Below are 17,724 nucleotides of genomic sequence, written 5' to 3'. Positions count from 1 at the left end.
AGTATCATATGAAGAAAAATAAACAGGCCCAGGTAGAAGGAACATTGAAAATATAAGCACAGTATGTGAAACATTTAATTTTGTTGAGAACATACTGTTTTTTAAAAACAGAATCAGCAGCCCTTTCCTTTTCCCTTCCATCAATCAAAGACAATGTTAGCCTAGATTCCAACCTGGCATTTGGAAAAGTGCCATGGTGGGCGGGCACCATCAATATAGTTCCAGTCCTGAGAGGGTGTGGCTTGAAACTTAACCGGGCCAGCTGTCAGCAGCAAGTCTGAAGGCAAGAAGGTAAATTCTCACATTGCCTAACATAATTTATTTTAAAACAATGAACACTGTATTGGAAGATTATTTTCCACCATAGAAACTCAAAGGAAATATGATTTCAACTAGAAAATATGCTATTTTTATTACCTCAAATGTCTTAAAAGAAAGAGTAAGTTGTTTTCCGATGCCTTAGATTTCCTACAGATGTGGTGATACTGATTAGAAAATATGAATAATGTCTCTTGCTTTGCTTAGCCTCAAACCCGTGGTCAGATGCCTGATGGATGTGATTGATTTTTTCAAAAGATAGGATGTTTGAATCTTTTTTATACCATGACATATTTTTACAATTGGATTTCATCTCTTAGTGCATTGCTTTTGACATGTGAAATGGTATGATATTTAAGCAACATAAATTTCAAGGCCTCTTTTGGACCGTAAGTTAGAAAATATTTGATACTACTTTTCACAAATGCTTCCTTGTTTTCAGAGATTATTATCTAGTTTTATATAACCTGGTTTGAATATTTATACCAGCAGAATAGCATTTACCTGTGTAAAGCTGGGATTTCACTCTTGAGTTATTAGAAGTTTTGTGGAAATTGTAAGATCTGATGTATTTGGGGGTATTTTTTCTTTCTATTTGACATAGGAATGAACAATTTCATTCAGAATATTTTAAGTAGTGAGAACATGTAGGTAGTATAAGTTTTTACATTTGTGCTTTAGAAGGAACCATATTATAATAAATGAACTGTTTATAGTAGAGTAGAAAATTAATAAGTAGCCAATTCTACTGTGTAATATTTCTATTGATTACAGCTTATTATTGTATATAATGTTTAAATAATTAATCTACTATTTCAGATGTTTGATTTATTGGAGAACAAGGGGCATATAATGAATAAATCCTCAAATGCTTCTTAATTTTTCTATGTGTTACCATGTGTTCTTTACTGGTAAGGTAAAGAAAAACGATGAATAAAAACATTGAACCTCTTCTCCCGACAGGAGTATAAAAAACTTGTATAATAAGAAAATTTAATAACTAATTTAAGCATTATGAGGATTAGCTTTCTTCATGATAGTGTACTAAGGAGAGCAGAACAACATAAATGTAGTTAGCTTATGCCACTAATAATCGACTAATTAATGAGTACAAAATAACAATCTACCAATACTCTGTTAATTGGTGACTCATCTACTCTTTGGGAGGGGATGGACATGACAGGAGCTATGGAAATAATTTTAAACAGTTTTGTAAGGCATAAAATATGTATATAATATGAGATCTTCCTAACAACCAATCAATAAGTGACCATGACTACAGCAGATGATCGATAAATGCATTAAGAGACAACTTCAGGGAGATCTAAAAACAGAAAAGAACACATGGCCAAATGTTAGCAGGTATCAATGAAACGTCAATTAAAAGTACTATCACCTTTTTAAACTTTTGAAATGGTCAAGAATGCCAAGCAGTGATATTATCTATAGATGGTGAGATTGTGATGCATTTATTCCATCTGTAGCTGGGGTTATTGTATGAAAGTTTAAAACCCTATAACATTTGGCCTAGAAACCCAAGGTTGAAAAAGATATCCTAAAGAAATAATATGGAAGAAATTAAGATCTATATTTATGAAGATGTTCATTGTAGTATTTTTCTATTAAACACAGTGGTAGCTTTCTATAGAATGAGACAATGTTGAATTCCCATACACACTCAAGATATATCTTTATCTTTTTCTAGTTCTATATGTCTATAACTAGATCTATAAATACTTAGATCTATCTATATGTCATCTATCTATCTATCTATCTATCTATCTATCTATCTATCTATCTATCTATCATCTATCATCTATCTTGGGTGTGTATGTTTAGAAATGAGAATTGTTTGCCTATTGCCCTGAACTCATTCATTTTTTCTCTTGTTGTTTTAGGTTGTCATCACTTTTACAATGGATTCCCTTATAGCTGCAAACACCAAATTTTGCTTTGATCTTTTCCAAGAGATTAGCAAGGCTGATGGTCATCAAAACATCTTTTTCTCCCCTCTGAGCCTCTCAGCTGCCCTTGGCATGGTCCGCCTGGGAGCGCGTAGTGACAGCGCACTTCAGATCGATGAGGTACATATCCACGGAGGTGCGGTACGAGGTCCCGAACCTTCAGAGTAAGACACTCACCCTGCGCTCATAGGAGTTGGGTTGTTCCCTGCATTTTCAGGGCCTTCTGACGCTGAGCCTTTGTTTGTGTCCTTCCTCCCTTCCTCCCTTCCACTGAAGTATATTCAGAATGCAGGCACTTGGCACCACCTTCCTGAGCTCTGAGCTACCCGCATCTCTTCTAACCTGCCACTGTGCAGCTCTGACTAAGATCCTTTCACATTGTAAGCAGATCCTGTTTATCAGCTCCTTGACAAACCAGACTTCTCTTTGAGCCCACAGTGAGCACATAGGTTTTGCCAATAGCTCATGTGGACCTGGGGATTTGATCCCAGACACACCCCGTTTCTCCATCTTTTACTCCACTTTGCTGCCAGTCATACTGATCTCTTTGCTTCCATGGGAAAGCCACATACTCTTGCCTAGGGGACTTTGTTTGGGTCCCTTTGCCTGATGGCTTTCAGACACCTAGTCTCCTAGATAACTTTCTCTTTGAAGCCCTTGCTCAGTGTTTACCACCTCTGAAAGGTCCACTCTGACTTACCAACCCAATGCCCCAGCCAGGCTCCCAGTCCTGCACAGATTCTAGCCATGCTCTCCATGTGGCATTTTTCCATTTACCACACGCCGCACACCAGTGACCAGGCACCTTGTTCTTCTGTGCTTCCTCCTCTAGAACGTGACTTCTAAAGCAGAAATCATTGTCCTAGCTCAGCGTTTGGCCTAGAATGAAAGCGACACAAACAGCTGCGCACAGAAACTATAAGCTCCTGAGGCTGCTCTCTTATTTCCTTAGCTTTTGCACCTAACACAAGGGCCCAGGGGCATGAATGAAGCTGTTGTTCTAGAATGCAGAGGAGTTAAATTCAAGGGCTGAGGTCGAATGTGTTTGGCGTCATTATGACTTAGGTTTCTCCTTAGCCTTGCTGGAGTATTAGTATTATGTTCTTGGCCGTAGAACATGCATTGGATCTTTCAGGTGCAATTGATGATCTTTCCCCAGGCATTCAGTAGTCAGAAGGCGGTGGTGTGCACCATCCCACTACCTTAGTGTGAGCAGCACAGGATACTCCATTTCCCCCCCACAAGGCTGTGGACAGCTGGGTGCTATCCCTACTCTCCCAATGTACTTGAAATTCTAGATTACTACTGTCCTCCACAAATACGATTCAAGCCACATATGTAATTAAAAGAATTTTCATAGCCACATTAAAGAGGCAAGATAGGTAAGAATAGTTTTAATCCTCAATGCTCCGTGGACTCCCATTTCTAAACTATTATCATGTAATCAACAGAAAATGTTTCACGTGGTATTTTACATTCATATTGTGCGTATCAGCTGGTTCACACTTTAGGCTTATTCTAGCCAATTTGGACTGGCCGTGTATCAAGTTCTTGAGAGCTCCATGTAGCTCATGGATTTTTTTTTCTGTTCTTTTAGTCTGGCTACTCAGTCCCAGGAGAAGAGGGATATTATGTTACTTCCTTTATATTCCACCTAATAATCCAAGGAAAAAAAAGGAACATGTCTTTAAGCTTGCTCTGTGAACTATGCAAGCACCATCATTGTCATATTGTGAAACGATCTAGATGTCCCACCGTTTGTGTCGTCTGAGGGACCCTCTCCCCTTGTCACGCAGGTACTCCACTTCAACGAACTTTCCCAGAATGAAAGCCAAGAACCTGATCCTTGTCTAAAAAGCACAAAAGAAGTGCAGGCGGAAAGCTCTCTGGAAGGGCAGAAAGGGAAGACAGCGGATCAGCAGGTGAGCTGCACTTCTCATTGTCCTCTGCCAACTGCTCTTTCTGCCTGCCTGTGATGGGTAAGGTTGCCTCGTCCCTCTGACTAAGTCATATTAATCATCTCTCTTTCTAATTGTATTTTGGTATGGTCTTGGATGTGAGTTCCTTCCTTCCTTCCTTCCTTCCTTCCTTCCTTCCTTCCTTCCTTCCTTCCTTCCTTCCTTCCTTCCTTCCTTCCTTCCTTCCTTCCTTGTTTGTTGTGGGGCTTGAACTCTAGGCCTTTGTGATGTCCCTCAGCTCTTCAGCTCAAGGCGATAGCTCTATTGCTTGAGCCACAGTACCACTTCCGGTTTTCTGTTGGTTTCTTGGAGATAAGAGTCTCACAGACTTTCCTGCCTGGGCTGGCTTTGAACATGATCCTCAGATCTCAGCTTCCTGAGTAGATAGGAGTACAGGCATGAGCCACCAGCCCCCAGCTGAGTTAGTTTCATTTCTTCTTCTTCTTCTTCTCCTTCTCCTTCTCCTTCTCCTTCTCCTTCTCCTTCTTCTTCTTCTTCTTCCTCTTCTTCTTCTTCTTCTTCTTCTTCTTCTTCTTCTTCTTCTTCTTCTTCTTCTTCTTCTTCTTCTTCTTCTTCTTCTTCTTCTTCCTCTTCCTCTTCCTCTTCCTCTTCTTTTTTTTTTTGCTCATAGAGTTAATATATTTTTAATGATCTTTTATTGTGAAAAAACCATACAGAGGGGTTACAATTACATGAGCAAGATAGTGAGTACATTTCTTATCAAGCATTGTTGCCTCCTCCTTTGTTTCCTCTTACCATCCCTACCCTCCCATCCATGCCCCCCAGCCCCCAGCCAAAGTTGTAAAGTTTATTTTCAACATAACATCTTGTACATTTCATTGTTGCAATGGGTCCATCTGTATCCCTATTTAAACAATTTTTTCCCTACCCCTCCCCAAATTATACCAACATCAAATACAGTGAAAACAGGGGTTAGTTATACCATGGGGGAGGGACATACAAAGCAACAAAGAAATCATCTTATAAATATGTTAGAAACAATAGCAAGCAAGAAAAACCATTTGAGTCCTTATCTTAGGATTCATTTCGCCTAACATCAATTTATCTGACTGTTTCTGCTTGTCTCAGACATATACTAGTTATTGCAAATAAGGGAAACCATGGGACCTATGTCTCTTTGGACCTGGATGACATTGCCCCATTTATTAGGAAATGGAAAGACTTGGAAAAAATGATTTTAAATGAGTTAGTTTCTTAATGAGAAAACATTGCTGTCTTCCTCATGATAAAGAAACCTTGACCTCAGGCCCTGTTATCACCTGTGTCTTCAAGTCAAGCTCTCCAGATGGGAATGGTCAAAGGGAAGGGGAGGCTCGGGGTTACTGTGGAATTCTGGCTCTCTCTTGCCTCCTCCTCCTGTCTATTTTGTTTAGAAAGCTGCTCACACACACACAGATCAGACAGCTCATGGTTTCTTAGACCAGGAGCTGGAGAGATTTTCCCCAGGTTATCTCTACCTTAGAAAGTTGGAGAGTGGACAGATGATTAGCTTTCTTATATCTTTTTTTTTTTTTTTTAGTAGAATAAAATATGGCAGAGCTTTACTGAGCAAACAGGGAAGCAGAAGAACAGCCCAGTAGACAACCAGACAAACAGAGAGGCAGAGACACACTCACACACTGTGGGTGCTCTTGAAAGGAGACATAGCAACTATCTTATATCTTTTTGAATACAGGGCAAACCAAAGACCCCTCAGTGCCAGATACCATCTATACTTTCCAGGGAAGATCCAATACCACAGCCTCGCTGTGGGTCACTCTCAGTCTCCACAGAACCACACCGGGAAATGACATGGCCCTGGGTGACTCCAAGTTGTGCAAAAACCATTCTCCTTTTCACCACGTGTAGCCTTTCTCCTCGCCCTGCTCCAGATGACAGTGTGTTTCTTCTTTTGTTAGGCTAAGTCTTCAAAAGGCGACAATCAACTGCTGAGCTGCTACTTCGGAAAACTTCTCTCCAAATTAGATCGGGCCAAAGCGTATTACACCCTTAGTATGGCCAACCGGCTCTACGGGGAGCAGGAGTTCCCCCTCTGCCCGGTGAGTCGCCCGTGGCTGGTGATTAGATGGCCATGGAGTGGATAGCACGAAATTCTCTGCCAGGACGCTGTGCCTGGCGGGGTCTCCAACCCCCTCTGCCCCAGATGTTTGTATGCGTCTACTCGGTTTTCAACTGGGCTGAAGCAGCCCTTGTCGATGGCAGAGAGCGGTGGCAAGGGGCCTGTGGGGAGAAGCACTGAGTCGGAGAGGGCTGCGTCGCGGCCCGTTTGTGACTGCCTTTCCCAACCAAGGCGCCTGGGAGGCCCATCTCTACTGAGTGGCTGCCCTCAGGTCTTTCTCTAAAATTTCCTTTTGTGCCACGACCAAGGCCTTAGGGGAACCTCGGTGGCCCGCAGGCAAGATATGCTGTGGCCAATAGAGGCCCCAGTGCGAGTCAGAAGCCACAGGTCTTGCGCCTGTGGAGCAGGAGGACCCTCTGCATGGGCCGCTGTGTGTCCAGAAAGAGCAGCGCACCAAGCCACGGGGGTGAGTGAGTGAGCCCAGGCCAGGATGCCACCCAGCCACGGGGGTGAGCGAGTGAGCCCAGTCCAGGATGCCACCCAGCCACGGGGGTGAGCGAGTGAGCCCAGGCCAGGATGCCACCCAGCCACGGGGGTGAGCGAGTGAGCCCAGGCCAGGATGCCACCCAGGCAATCCTGGGAGCGAGGGGCCGGCAGAACCTACTTTGCACCAAAGTGTGTTCTCCTACTCCATATCCCAGGAGGAAAATACAGATTTAACAAACTCACATATCACAAAACACAATAGTTTTGGTATATAGTATCAGTCACTGAAAAAATACGGTAAAATACATATACCAAAACTTGCTATTTTACCCCCCCCCCCCCCCCCGCCCTTTTTTTTTTTCTAGTGGGGGTATTGGAGTTTGAATTCAAGGCTTGGCATTTGTTAGGCAGCTGCTCTACTGCTTGAGTCTCACTCAACTCAAGGCCTTTTTGCTGTGTGTTTTCTTTGAGATAGGATGTCTCTTTTTACACCTGCCAGGTCTGGACCACAATCCTCCATTTATGCTTCCTGCGTGGATGTCAGGTGCACACCACGACCATGCTCAGCTTTTTCTGTTGAGATGGGGTCTTGGACAAGTTTTGCTAAGGTTGTCCCCAAATTGCAACTCTTGCAATCTTCACATCCCAGTAGCTGGGGATTATAGGGGCAAGGCGCCCATATTACCTAGGACAGATTTACTTGGACCTGTTATATGCGACTTCCTTACAATTGCTTGAGTTCATGATGCAAGAAAGAGTCAAATGGGTGACAAGAAAAATTCAAATATAGGAAAGCTCTCCTACAACCAGTTTATAACTTCAGATTTTCCACTTAGAAATCCAATCTATGCTAAAATAAAGAACACTGTGGTCCCTCTGAAAGAATGTAGTGTTTATAAATATACATTAGTAATAAATGATTATGTTTTTCAAAACTAGGACTGGGGCTAGATGGAAAAGGAAAGGCTACTTCTCAGATAATATGTGACCCCAAACATCTATCACATTAGGCTGCTTACAACTGAGTTACTCTTACCCATTAGCAGATCTACATAATTTTGTTGTGCTGTATCCCACTTATTTCAATCGAACAGGAATATGTAGATGGTGTGATTCAATTTTACCACACAACGATTGAAAGTGTTGATTTTCGGAAAGACACAGAGAATTCCAGACAAAAGATCAACTTCTGGGTTGAAAGTCAATGTCAAGGTAAGAAAGACCAAATACATTTCAGACAAAAACAGATGGCTTAGCTTTTCAGGTCACTGATCTTTATTTCTATAGGTAAACTATGTCCAAAGCTCATTTTGAATAGCAGCAAACAATTATAAAGTTTCGGTTGCTTATTGTCACTCTTGAGCCAACATAAATAAAAAAATGCCTTTCTACCAAAGTAGGCTGTTAATTCTATTTTTTTTTAATTGTATTTTATTTTATTTGAGAACATACTGTACGGGGGGGCTACAATTACATGGGCAGGATAATGCATACATTTCTTACCAAGCATTGCAGCCTCCTCCTTTGTTTACCCTTCATTTCCCTTCCCCGCCTCCCCCCTCCCCCCACCCAATTTTACCCCCCTCCCCCCACCCAATTATACCCCCCTCCCCCCCCCCCACACCGACATTGTAAAGCTGGTTTTGACATGACATTTTGTACTTCTCATTGTTGCAACAGGTCCACCTGAATCCTTAAACGACTTGTTTGTCCCCATCTCCTCCACATGTTATACTGACATCAAATATAGTGAAAGCGGGGGTTACACTGTGGGGGAGGGACATACAAAGCAACAAAGAAATAATCTTATAAATGCGTTAGAAACACATGCATGAAAGAAACGAAAACATTAAAATACATATTTAAGGGTTCATTTTCCTAACATCACATTATCTGAGCTTTTCCGCTTGACTCATACCTATACTAGATATTGCAAATAAGGGAAACCATGGGACCTATGCTTCTTTGGGCCTGGCTTACTTCACTTAATATAATTTTTTCCAAACCTTTCCATTTCCTAACAAATGGGGAAATGTCATTCTTTCTGATGGAGGCATAGAATTCCTGTTAATTCTATTAACAGTAAGAAGTTAGCAAAAAGTAACAGAGCAGTTCTGGCTACTTAGGGACTATAGACACAATAAAAGTCTTTGTACCAACTTTTTGGTGAATAAAGAGGCATTTCTTAGAAAAAATGGGGATGCTGAGATGATATCAAATAGTGGCACTTTGAATTCAGCATACATGCAACATACATACATTCAACATACATATGATTTCCCTTATTTGCAATAACTAGTATATGTCTGAGACAAGCAGAAAAGGTCAGATGAGTTGATGTTAGGTGAAATGAACCCCAAGATAAGTATTCAAATGTCTTTTCTTTCATGTGATTGTTTCTAATGTATTTATAAGATGATTTCTTTGTTGCTTTGTATGTCCCTCCCCCACCTCCCCCACGGTATAACCCCTGCTTTCACTGTATTTGATGTTGGTATAATTTGTGGAGGGGAAGGGAAAAAACAAATCATTTAAATAGGGATACAGGTGGACCCATTGCAACAATGAGATGTACAAGTCGTTTTGTCGAAAAACGAGCTTTACAACTTTGGCCAGCGGGGGAGGAGGGAGGGGTTTGAGGGGGTGGGGAGGGTTTGGGGGGGAAGATGGAAAGGGGAAACAAAGGAGTAGGCAACAATGCTTGATAAGAAATGTACTCATTATCTTGCCCATGTAATTGTCACCCCTCTATATGGCATTTTCACAATTAAAAAAACACACACACACACAAACCCCCAAAACTTTCCTAGCTCTGAATAGCAGAAGTCTCTAAAAGGAATGCAGAGTACCTATATGGTCATTTCTTCCCAGTCACAGTTATTTTATTTTATTTTTGTGCTGGAATTGGGGACTGAACTCAGGATTTCATGCTTCCCCTTAGTTTTTGCTCTCAAGCTTCTTTACCCTATCATTTGGACCACCTCTTCACTTTTAGCTTTTTGTTGGTTAATCAGAGATAACTGTCTCAGATTTTTTTTGCCTGGGCTAGCTTTTAACCTCCCTCCTCTGGAATCAGCTTCCTGAGTAGCTAGCTAGGACTGCAAGCATGTGTCACCAGCACCCAGATCTGTCACCTTTAAATATAATCCATTTTACCCATGCCCTTCTATTAGATCTTCAGTTTTTTGGAGTTGTTTTGTTTTATTATTATTATTATTATTATTATTATTATTATTATTATTGGTATGTCGTGGGGCTTGAACTCTGGGCTTGGGTGCTGTCCCTTAGCTTTTCAGCTCAAGCCAAGCGATCTACCGCTTGAGACACAGTACAACTTCCGAATTTCTAGTGGTTTTATTGGAGATAAGAGTCTCATGGACTTTCCTGCCCAGGCTGGCTTTGCACCAAGATCCTCATATCTCAGCCTCCTGAGTAGCTAGTAGCTAGGATTACAGGCATGAGCCACCGACACCTGGTTGGAGTTGTTCTTGAATGAACCATTCTCTAACCTTAGACATATTGAGGTGTATTAAGAGTTCTGCCTCTGGGAGTACTTTCGTGTGTGTGTGTGTGTGTGTGTGTGTGTGTGTGTGTGTGAGAGAGAGAGAGAGAGACAGAGAGAGAGAGAGAGAGAGACAGACAGACAGACAGACAGACAGACAGAGAGACAGAGAGAGAGGCAGAGAGAGACAGAGAGAGAGACAGAGAGAGAGAATGAGAGAGAGAGAACGAGAGAGAGAGAACGAGAGAGAACCTGGGCTTGAACTCAGGGCCTCTCCCTCTTGTTTCTCTCTCACTCTTGACTGGCACTCAACCCCCTGATATTCATCTCCACTTTTGTCTTTTTGATGGCCAATTGGAGATCAGTGTCTCAAGAAAATCAAGATTTTCTTGCCCCAACTGGCTTTGGTTGATAGTTCTCAGATCTCAGCCTCCCGATCAGCTAGGATTACAGGCATGGATACCCTGTGAATGCTTAGAATGTCCTCTGGCACCTTTTCTCTAGGGAAGATCAAGGAACTGTTCAGCAAGGACACCATCAACGATGCCACTGTGCTGGTGCTGGTGAACGCTGTTTACTTCAAGGCCAAATGGGAAAAAAACTTTGACTGTGAAAACACAGTTGATGCCCCTTTCTCGCTAAATGAGGTACTGTATGAGCACCTGCGGTATTCCAGATAGTCCACCCGTCACTCCCCCCCGCCCCCCCAGCAAATTTACAATAGGGCCACTCAAATCTACAGCTTAGCTTTCTAGTTTAAGCTTGCATTTATGATAAGAACGTTTTGTGATGAACTGTAGTCAGCACCTCACGTTCAGTGACATGTCTGAGCTTGCTGTTCTGTGGTATGCATGTATTTCAGAATATCATGTACATGGTAAGTAGGTACAGGTTTTGTTAAGCAATTAGAAATGAATACATTTACAAAATCAAATTGGCATCTTTGTTTTGAACTCAGAGAAGTGAGAGGGCTTCATATTTTCTCCGAGTTTAGTTTTCCTGTTCTGTTTCCTTGCAGTGTCTTCTTTCTTTGCTCCATTCCTCTTATGTGTATCCCCCGCCACCCTCACGTCAGAGACTCAAGCCACCCCAAGGCCATGGCTCATGGGAGAAGTACTCTGTGGTTACGTGGGCAATTCTTGTAACGAAGGGAGGAGACCACCCAAGTGTCACCCTGAATGCAATCCTTACGTTATTTCATTTATTCTCCAAAAGAATATTATAAAATAGCTGTTACTATTTCCACTGAGAATTTGAGAGAAAATTTTTTTACAAAGGCTAATTTACTTAGCTATGCCATAGAAGTCACATCTCTGTTCATTCTAAACCCCAACCAACCACTGGGTATTTGGTTTAGCTTTATCACAGTGCACATATTTTTTCCCCCTGTCAAATGGTGACTATCTTCAGCTGTCTATTGGGGACCTCTCAAAGTTCAAGGTTATTATGAAATATAAGGTGTCCAGGGTAGGGCCTTTTCTTCCAAAGAAAGCCTATATAATAGTAGGTGCTATTATTCAATATGTAGATGATTACCTTTTCACTATGGCTTCCCTTGGTACTGTGGATGGGCTGTCTAGGCCGTAGACATAGTGATGTGGAGCTAGGTGCTGGGTGAAGCTAGGAGTTGGGGGAGGGTGGAGCCAGCATTGAAGATGGGACACTTGCTGGCCCTTGCTTTGGCTGACAAAGTTACGGGAGATGTTTGGGTGAAAAGACCACCAATACCTAGTCTTCAGCAAGATGGATTAGAGGCATGGAGAGATGAAGTATTTGGCAAGGCAAGGGCTGGGCATTGGTGTGGCTCCACACTTCTGGTGCAGATCTTTCTCATCTTAGAGAAGGGAAGCAGGGCTTGGATTTTGTTAGCTATATATAACCACCTGTAACTTCTTGCTTGTTCACTGCAGAATGAAAAAAAGAGTGTAAAGATGATGAATCAGAAGGGCCAGTTTAGAATTGGCTTCATTGAGGAGCTGCAGGCCCAGATTCTGGAAATGCGGTACCACACGGGGAAGCTCAGCATGTTTGTCCTGCTGCCACCTTGTTCACAGGACAACACGAAGGGACTCCAAGAGGTAAGGCATCCTTGTCACACCTATGCCACAGTTTCATTCCGGATCGCCAGAGAACAACGCGATCATTTACCATCCTAAGGGCTAGAGTCCAGCTATCAGTCATATCCAGGTTTATATAGAAATGTGGGTGAGATTAGACATATATGTCTTACTTGTCCAAACCTAAAGAACAAATGTGAAAAAACATAACAAGGAATAGGAGTTTGTCTTCAAAAATTCACAGATTTCCTTAATCAATTTTTTCCAGTGTGATACTGAGTAACTTTGAAATTTCTATAAATGAAACAGCTGTGTCTTTTTCCTGAAGATGTACACTTCTGCCCTTAATCAGACAGTTTCATCATACTTCAGTTCAAGACTTCTGGCTACATTATTTTTGTTGTAAAGATGATGTACAGAGGGTTACAGTTATGTAAGTCAGGTAATAAGTACACTTCTTTTTGAACAGTGTTATCCCTCCCTCATTTTCTCCCAGTTTTTCCCTCCCAACCTCCCTCCTCCCAAGTTATAAAGTTCATTTCCAATAGTGTCTAGTGAGTATCACCACAGAATTAGTTCACCCTTTGTCACATCATTTCTGTGATTCTCTGTGAGAGTACATTTACACTGATAGAAGTAAAAGCAAGAATTAATGAAGGCTAGGGAGGTGCATTGCATATTGCCCTAAGAAATAAAGGATAGATATGAGAAAAAGGATGAGAGAGAAAGAAACTGAGAGCACTTAGTATGTTAATTATAATAACAATACTGTAACAGCCATTATTTAAAATTTACCATATGCCAACATTATTCTATGCATACTAAGTATTTTATGTATATTATTTGTTTAATCTTTGCAAGAGCTCAATCATATCATCTTTGTTGGGCAGAGAATATTCACATTTGTTTAAGCTTACCCAGTGAGCTGTGCAGTTCTCTGAACACAAGGTTGTCAAACGCTGGAACCCAGATTGTCCTATAGGTTTTACAGAGGAAACAGATTTTCTCAATGGAGTTTTATTTATCTTCCTGGGGTTTTATTAGTTGATTTGTTAATTTTTAACTATTTTTATTATCTTTAAGTAGTTATACTAGGGAGTTAACGTCTGACAAAGCAGTTTATGAATATAATGCATCTGGATCAATGTCACCCCTTTCAACCTTCTCACCCATCCCTCCCAACCCCACTCTTCCTTCACTTTTCTTATTTTTTTAAGACTATATGTGGAATTTTTTTGCCAGTTCTGGCGCTTGAACTCAGGGCCTGGGCACTGTCCTCAAGCTTCTTTTGCTCAAGGTTAGCTCTCTACCACTTGAGCCACAGCACCACTTCTTTTTTTTTCTGCTTATGTGGTACTGAGGAATTGAACCCAGGGCTTCATGCTAGGTAAGCACTCTACCACTAAGCCACATTCCCAACCCATATATATGGAAGTTTTGAGCACACCATCCTTCTCCCCTTGATTTGTCTACCCCCTTTGCTTTACTCCTCTCCAACCCTTTCAAGTTACCAGTTTCCTGGTGTTCATTTTGTTGAACCATGATTCTGCTTTTCTAGGAAATTATAGTGTTTGAATTCTCCCCTAAATCTACTGTATTCCAATTAATACATTTATGTACACTTGCACATCACCCAAGTTATTTACTTATACATTTATAAGCCAATTCTAGCTTCCAGATATGTGTGACACCATGCAACCTGTCTCTTTGGGCCTGACTTCACTTAACATGAATTTTTCTGGATCCCTCCACTTCTTTGCAAATGGTGCAATATCAAAAATTTCATCCTCTCTCTCTCTCTCTCTCTATGTATATATATATATATATATACACACACATATATATCATATTTTCTTGATCCATTTGTCCATTGAGGGGCATCTGAGCTGATTCCATACCATGGCTATGTTGAATAGTGCTGCAATGAACATGGTTGTGCTGGTGGCTTTACTATAATCCTGGTTTATGATCTTTGGATAAATGTCCAGGAGTGGAATTACTGGGTCAAAGTGGTTCCAGGTTTAGCTTTTTTTTTTTTTAAGAACCTTCACACTGCTTTATAGAGTGGTTGAACAAGCTTATATTCCCATCAACAGTGTAATAGAATTCCCTTTTGCCCACATCCATGCCAGCATCAGTTACTGTTTGTATTCTTGATGATGGCCATCCTAATTGGGGCAATTTGCATTTCCTTTATGGCCAGAGATGTTGAACATTTCTTCACATGTTTGTTGGACATTTTTACTTCTTCTGAGAAGTATCTATTTAACTTATTAACTCATTTGTTAATTGAGTTGCTGATTCTTTGAGGGTTTAGTTGTTTTAAAGCTCTTACAGGAATTTTAAATGAATCCAGACTATTTAAAAACTTATAGAAAGACCTAGAAGGTTGTATTCTTTTTCTTTATATTTTTAATTAAAAATATCTTTAAAATTTAAGTAATTGTACACAGTAGTTTCAGTGCAACATATTAATTTATAAGTGCTATTCATCTTGATTGGTGTCACCTCTTTCATCATTCTCCACCATATCCCCAGCCCTATCCATCCCATCAAGTTACCTGGCTCCATTTTTACATATGTTCATTGATTGATGCTATGTACATTCATAATATCACCCACCCTTCCTCTCTCCATTCATTTCCCCCACCCCTTCCTCTTCCCTTCTGACAACACACATTTCAGCTTCTTGGTTATTTATTTATTATTATTAATGTTTTTTAAATTGTGAAAATACTGTATAAAGGGGTTACAATTACATGAGCAAGGTAATGAGTACATTTCTTATCAAGCATTGTTGCCTCCTCCTTTGTTTCCCCTTACCATCCTTGCCCCCCCCCCCAAAGTTGTAAAGTTTGTGTTTCAACATAGCATCTTGTACATTTCATTGTGGCAATGGGTTCACCAGTATCCCTATTTAAACAATTTGTTTTTTTCCCTTCTCTCCCCAAATTATACCAACATCAAATACAGTGAAAACAGGGGTTATTCATTTTGTTAAACTCTGAGTTAGTTGTTCACAAGAGTTGAGTGGCTGTATTTAAATAACTGCTAAAATGAATTTATGTACTTTGAAATAATTGAGCCATTCTTTGTAGGATTGTGACCTAACTCTACCTATTATATTCTTCCTCTTGTAGCTTGAAAAGCACATAAGCTATGAAAAAATAGTAGCCTGGAGCAGTCCAGAAAACATGTCAGAAGAAGCAGTGTCTGTCTCCTTCCCCCAGTTCACCATGGAAAATACCTATGACCTCAATTCTACTCTGTACAACATGGGCATTACAGATATCTTTGATGAGACGAAGGCTGATCTCACTGGAATCTCTCCAAGTCCTAAGCTGTACCTGTCCAAAGTGATCCACAAGACCTTTGTGGAGGTGGATGAAATTGGTACACAGGCAGCTGCAGCCAGTGGGGCTGTTGGCATGGAAAGATCACGGCCATCTTGGGTGGAGTTCAATGCCAACCATCCTTTTCTCTTTTTTATCAAACACAATGAAACCCATACAATTCTTTTCTATGGCAGGGTTTGCTCTCCTTGAAAGGGACACAATGTCTAGTACTTGGGTACAAGAGGAAAACACAATGCAGTCTTCCCCTAGCATCAATCATGGTTCCTTGTGTTTCTGATAATATCTAAAGATGATCCAATTCTCTCTTCACTTTATGATCCCTTTCTACAGTTATCACCCTTAGTTTCTCTTGATCCTCCTGTCACCCTGAAACTGATTCTCCTCTGTTGGTATTGATGCACCCTTTATCTCCTTTCTAACCTTTACGACCTTCAGCTGTCAAAAATATAATGTCAGCCTGTGGGGGCTGGATGTGATGGTTTGTAAGTTGAGAGTCAAGGCTAAGCTAGGCAAAACCTTAGTGAGATTCTCTCTGCTGAATATCTTAACCAATGCATGGGTATGGTGGCTTATGCCTGTCATCCCAGCTCTGTGGGATGCACAGGTAGGAAGATCATGATCTAAGGCCAGCCGTAGGCAAAAAGGTACTTTATCTGAAATTTCAGTAAAGACAAAGGGGCTGAGGTCTTTTCCAAGTGGTAGACTTGCTCTCCAAGCGTGAAGCCTTAAGTCCAAACCACAGTACCACCAAAACAAATCAAATGCATTTTGTTGTTCATCCTGGGTGACTTGAAAATCAGTTGATATATAGACTGGTATTGATTTTGTTGATCTACTTCCTTTGGAAGAAATCCTTAAAGTTTATTAGCCTGCCTCTCTGGGATGGCAAACTCAGAAATCACTTTAACACCTATGGCAAGAGATAGTGTTTGACTGGAATGTGTTTGGGAAACCCGGCTGTGTTGCTGGGCAGTGATGATCATGGCCCACCTTGGGTAAGGTGCCGGCTTCTTCCCCTTACATCTTCTGCCGCACAGATGTGGGAGATGGCAGGGGGTGTGGAAGTATTAAGACTTGCTCAAGGAGGTATGATTTCCCCCAAGCAGCATTCATTTTTGAGTACAACAGTGAAATGTCATTTGTATTACCAATTGGACATTGAGCCAGCAAAGTGACAAGTGGATTTTTCAAGAAAGGTGGCTCTCAGTTTTCCATGTTGCATCATTACTGTAAGACATCATTAGGTAACATTTCCCTCTGTCTTTTCCTTCCCTTCCCCAGAGACTTTCCATCTGTGGCTAGGTGTTCCTAAAAACCCAGCATGTTCCACCAGGGTGGAAGCGGGGCTCCGCATTCCTCACTCTCTCTGGACCCCTTTGCCATTCTCCAAGAGGCCTTATGCCTGGACACACTGTGAGAGTTCCTCTCATGGACATAGCGCACGTGCAAACCCTTTCCAAGGTGGTTGCTTCCATCAACTCCACACCACTGAACGCCTGACCCCTGCTGTATTCAGACGCTTGGTCCTCCGGCTTTGTCTCTGATTCAACGATCTGAGTTCCTCCTCTGAGCCCCCACTAAATGATTTGGAATGACGATTGCCCGGCCCATCTAACTCAAGGAATTGGCCAGTTTCTTTTTTGCCAAGGTGAATTTCTGATCTTGGTTGTGGTCCCATTTCGCTGCCTTTCCTGATGACAGCCACTGCGCTGGTTCAGGGAGGCTGCAGCAAGTTTTGCGGGACTCATTAGGGTCAACATTCCCCCTTTCTTCTTTAGCAATATTGGGGATTGAATCGAGGGTTTTCACTTGCTTCTTAGGGTCCAGAACTCTACCGCTTGAGCTACACTCCTAGAGCTTTTAAATTTAGTTTGTTTTTCAGGTAAGGTTTCAAGCAACTTTCCTGGGGCTGGCCTCCAACTGTATTCCTCCTGTCTCCACCTCTCAGGTAGCCAGGTCAATAGTTAACTATATGACCCAGTGGTGGGCTCTTTACCATCCCT

At 41.5% G+C, this 17,724-nt stretch overlaps 1 protein-coding gene across 2 annotated transcripts; it reads left to right on the top strand.

Moving 5' to 3' along the window:
* Positions 1-2,234: 2,234 nt before the first annotated feature.
* On the top strand, positions 2,235-15,910 carry Serpinb12 (serpin family B member 12). 2 transcript variants are annotated; one of them, XM_070028622.1, is made up of 8 exons: positions 2,235-2,402; positions 4,079-4,150; positions 5,724-5,726; positions 6,160-6,300; positions 7,901-8,018; positions 10,813-10,955; positions 12,219-12,386; positions 15,506-15,910. In XM_070028622.1, exons 1-8 carry the CDS (start codon positions 2,235-2,237, stop codon positions 15,908-15,910), a joined length of 1,218 nt encoding a protein of 405 aa, XP_069884723.1. The 2 variants fall into 2 exon arrangements, with proteins under 2 accessions (XP_069884723.1, XP_069884721.1); XM_070028620.1 differs by lacking the exon at positions 5,724-5,726 and having other exon boundaries at positions 4,079-4,204.
* Positions 15,911-17,724: the final 1,814 nt, after the last annotated feature.

The sequence above is a fragment of the Dipodomys merriami genome, unplaced genomic scaffold (assembly GCF_024711535.1).
Source record: "Dipodomys merriami isolate MVZ:Mamm:240054 unplaced genomic scaffold, mDipMer1.0.p SCAF_2, whole genome shotgun sequence".
Taxonomy (NCBI): Eukaryota; Metazoa; Chordata; class Mammalia; order Rodentia; family Heteromyidae; genus Dipodomys; species Dipodomys merriami.
Note: the sequence above shows the minus strand (reverse complement) of the source record. Positions and strands in the feature narration are given on the sequence as shown.

Bases quoted from the DNA above. Each gene is read 5' to 3' on its own strand.
- Serpinb12 (XM_070028620.1), top strand. From the start codon at position 2,235: ATGGATTCCCTTATAGCTGCAAACACCAAATTTTGCTTTGATCTTTTC. The intron at 8,019-10,812 runs GTAAGAAAGACC...CCTTTTCTCTAG, and splicing joins GGTTGAAAGTCAATGTCAAG to GGAAGATCAAGGAACTGTTC. The intron at 12,387-15,505 runs GTAAGGCATCCT...TTCCTCTTGTAG, and splicing joins ACACGAAGGGACTCCAAGAG to CTTGAAAAGCACATAAGCTA.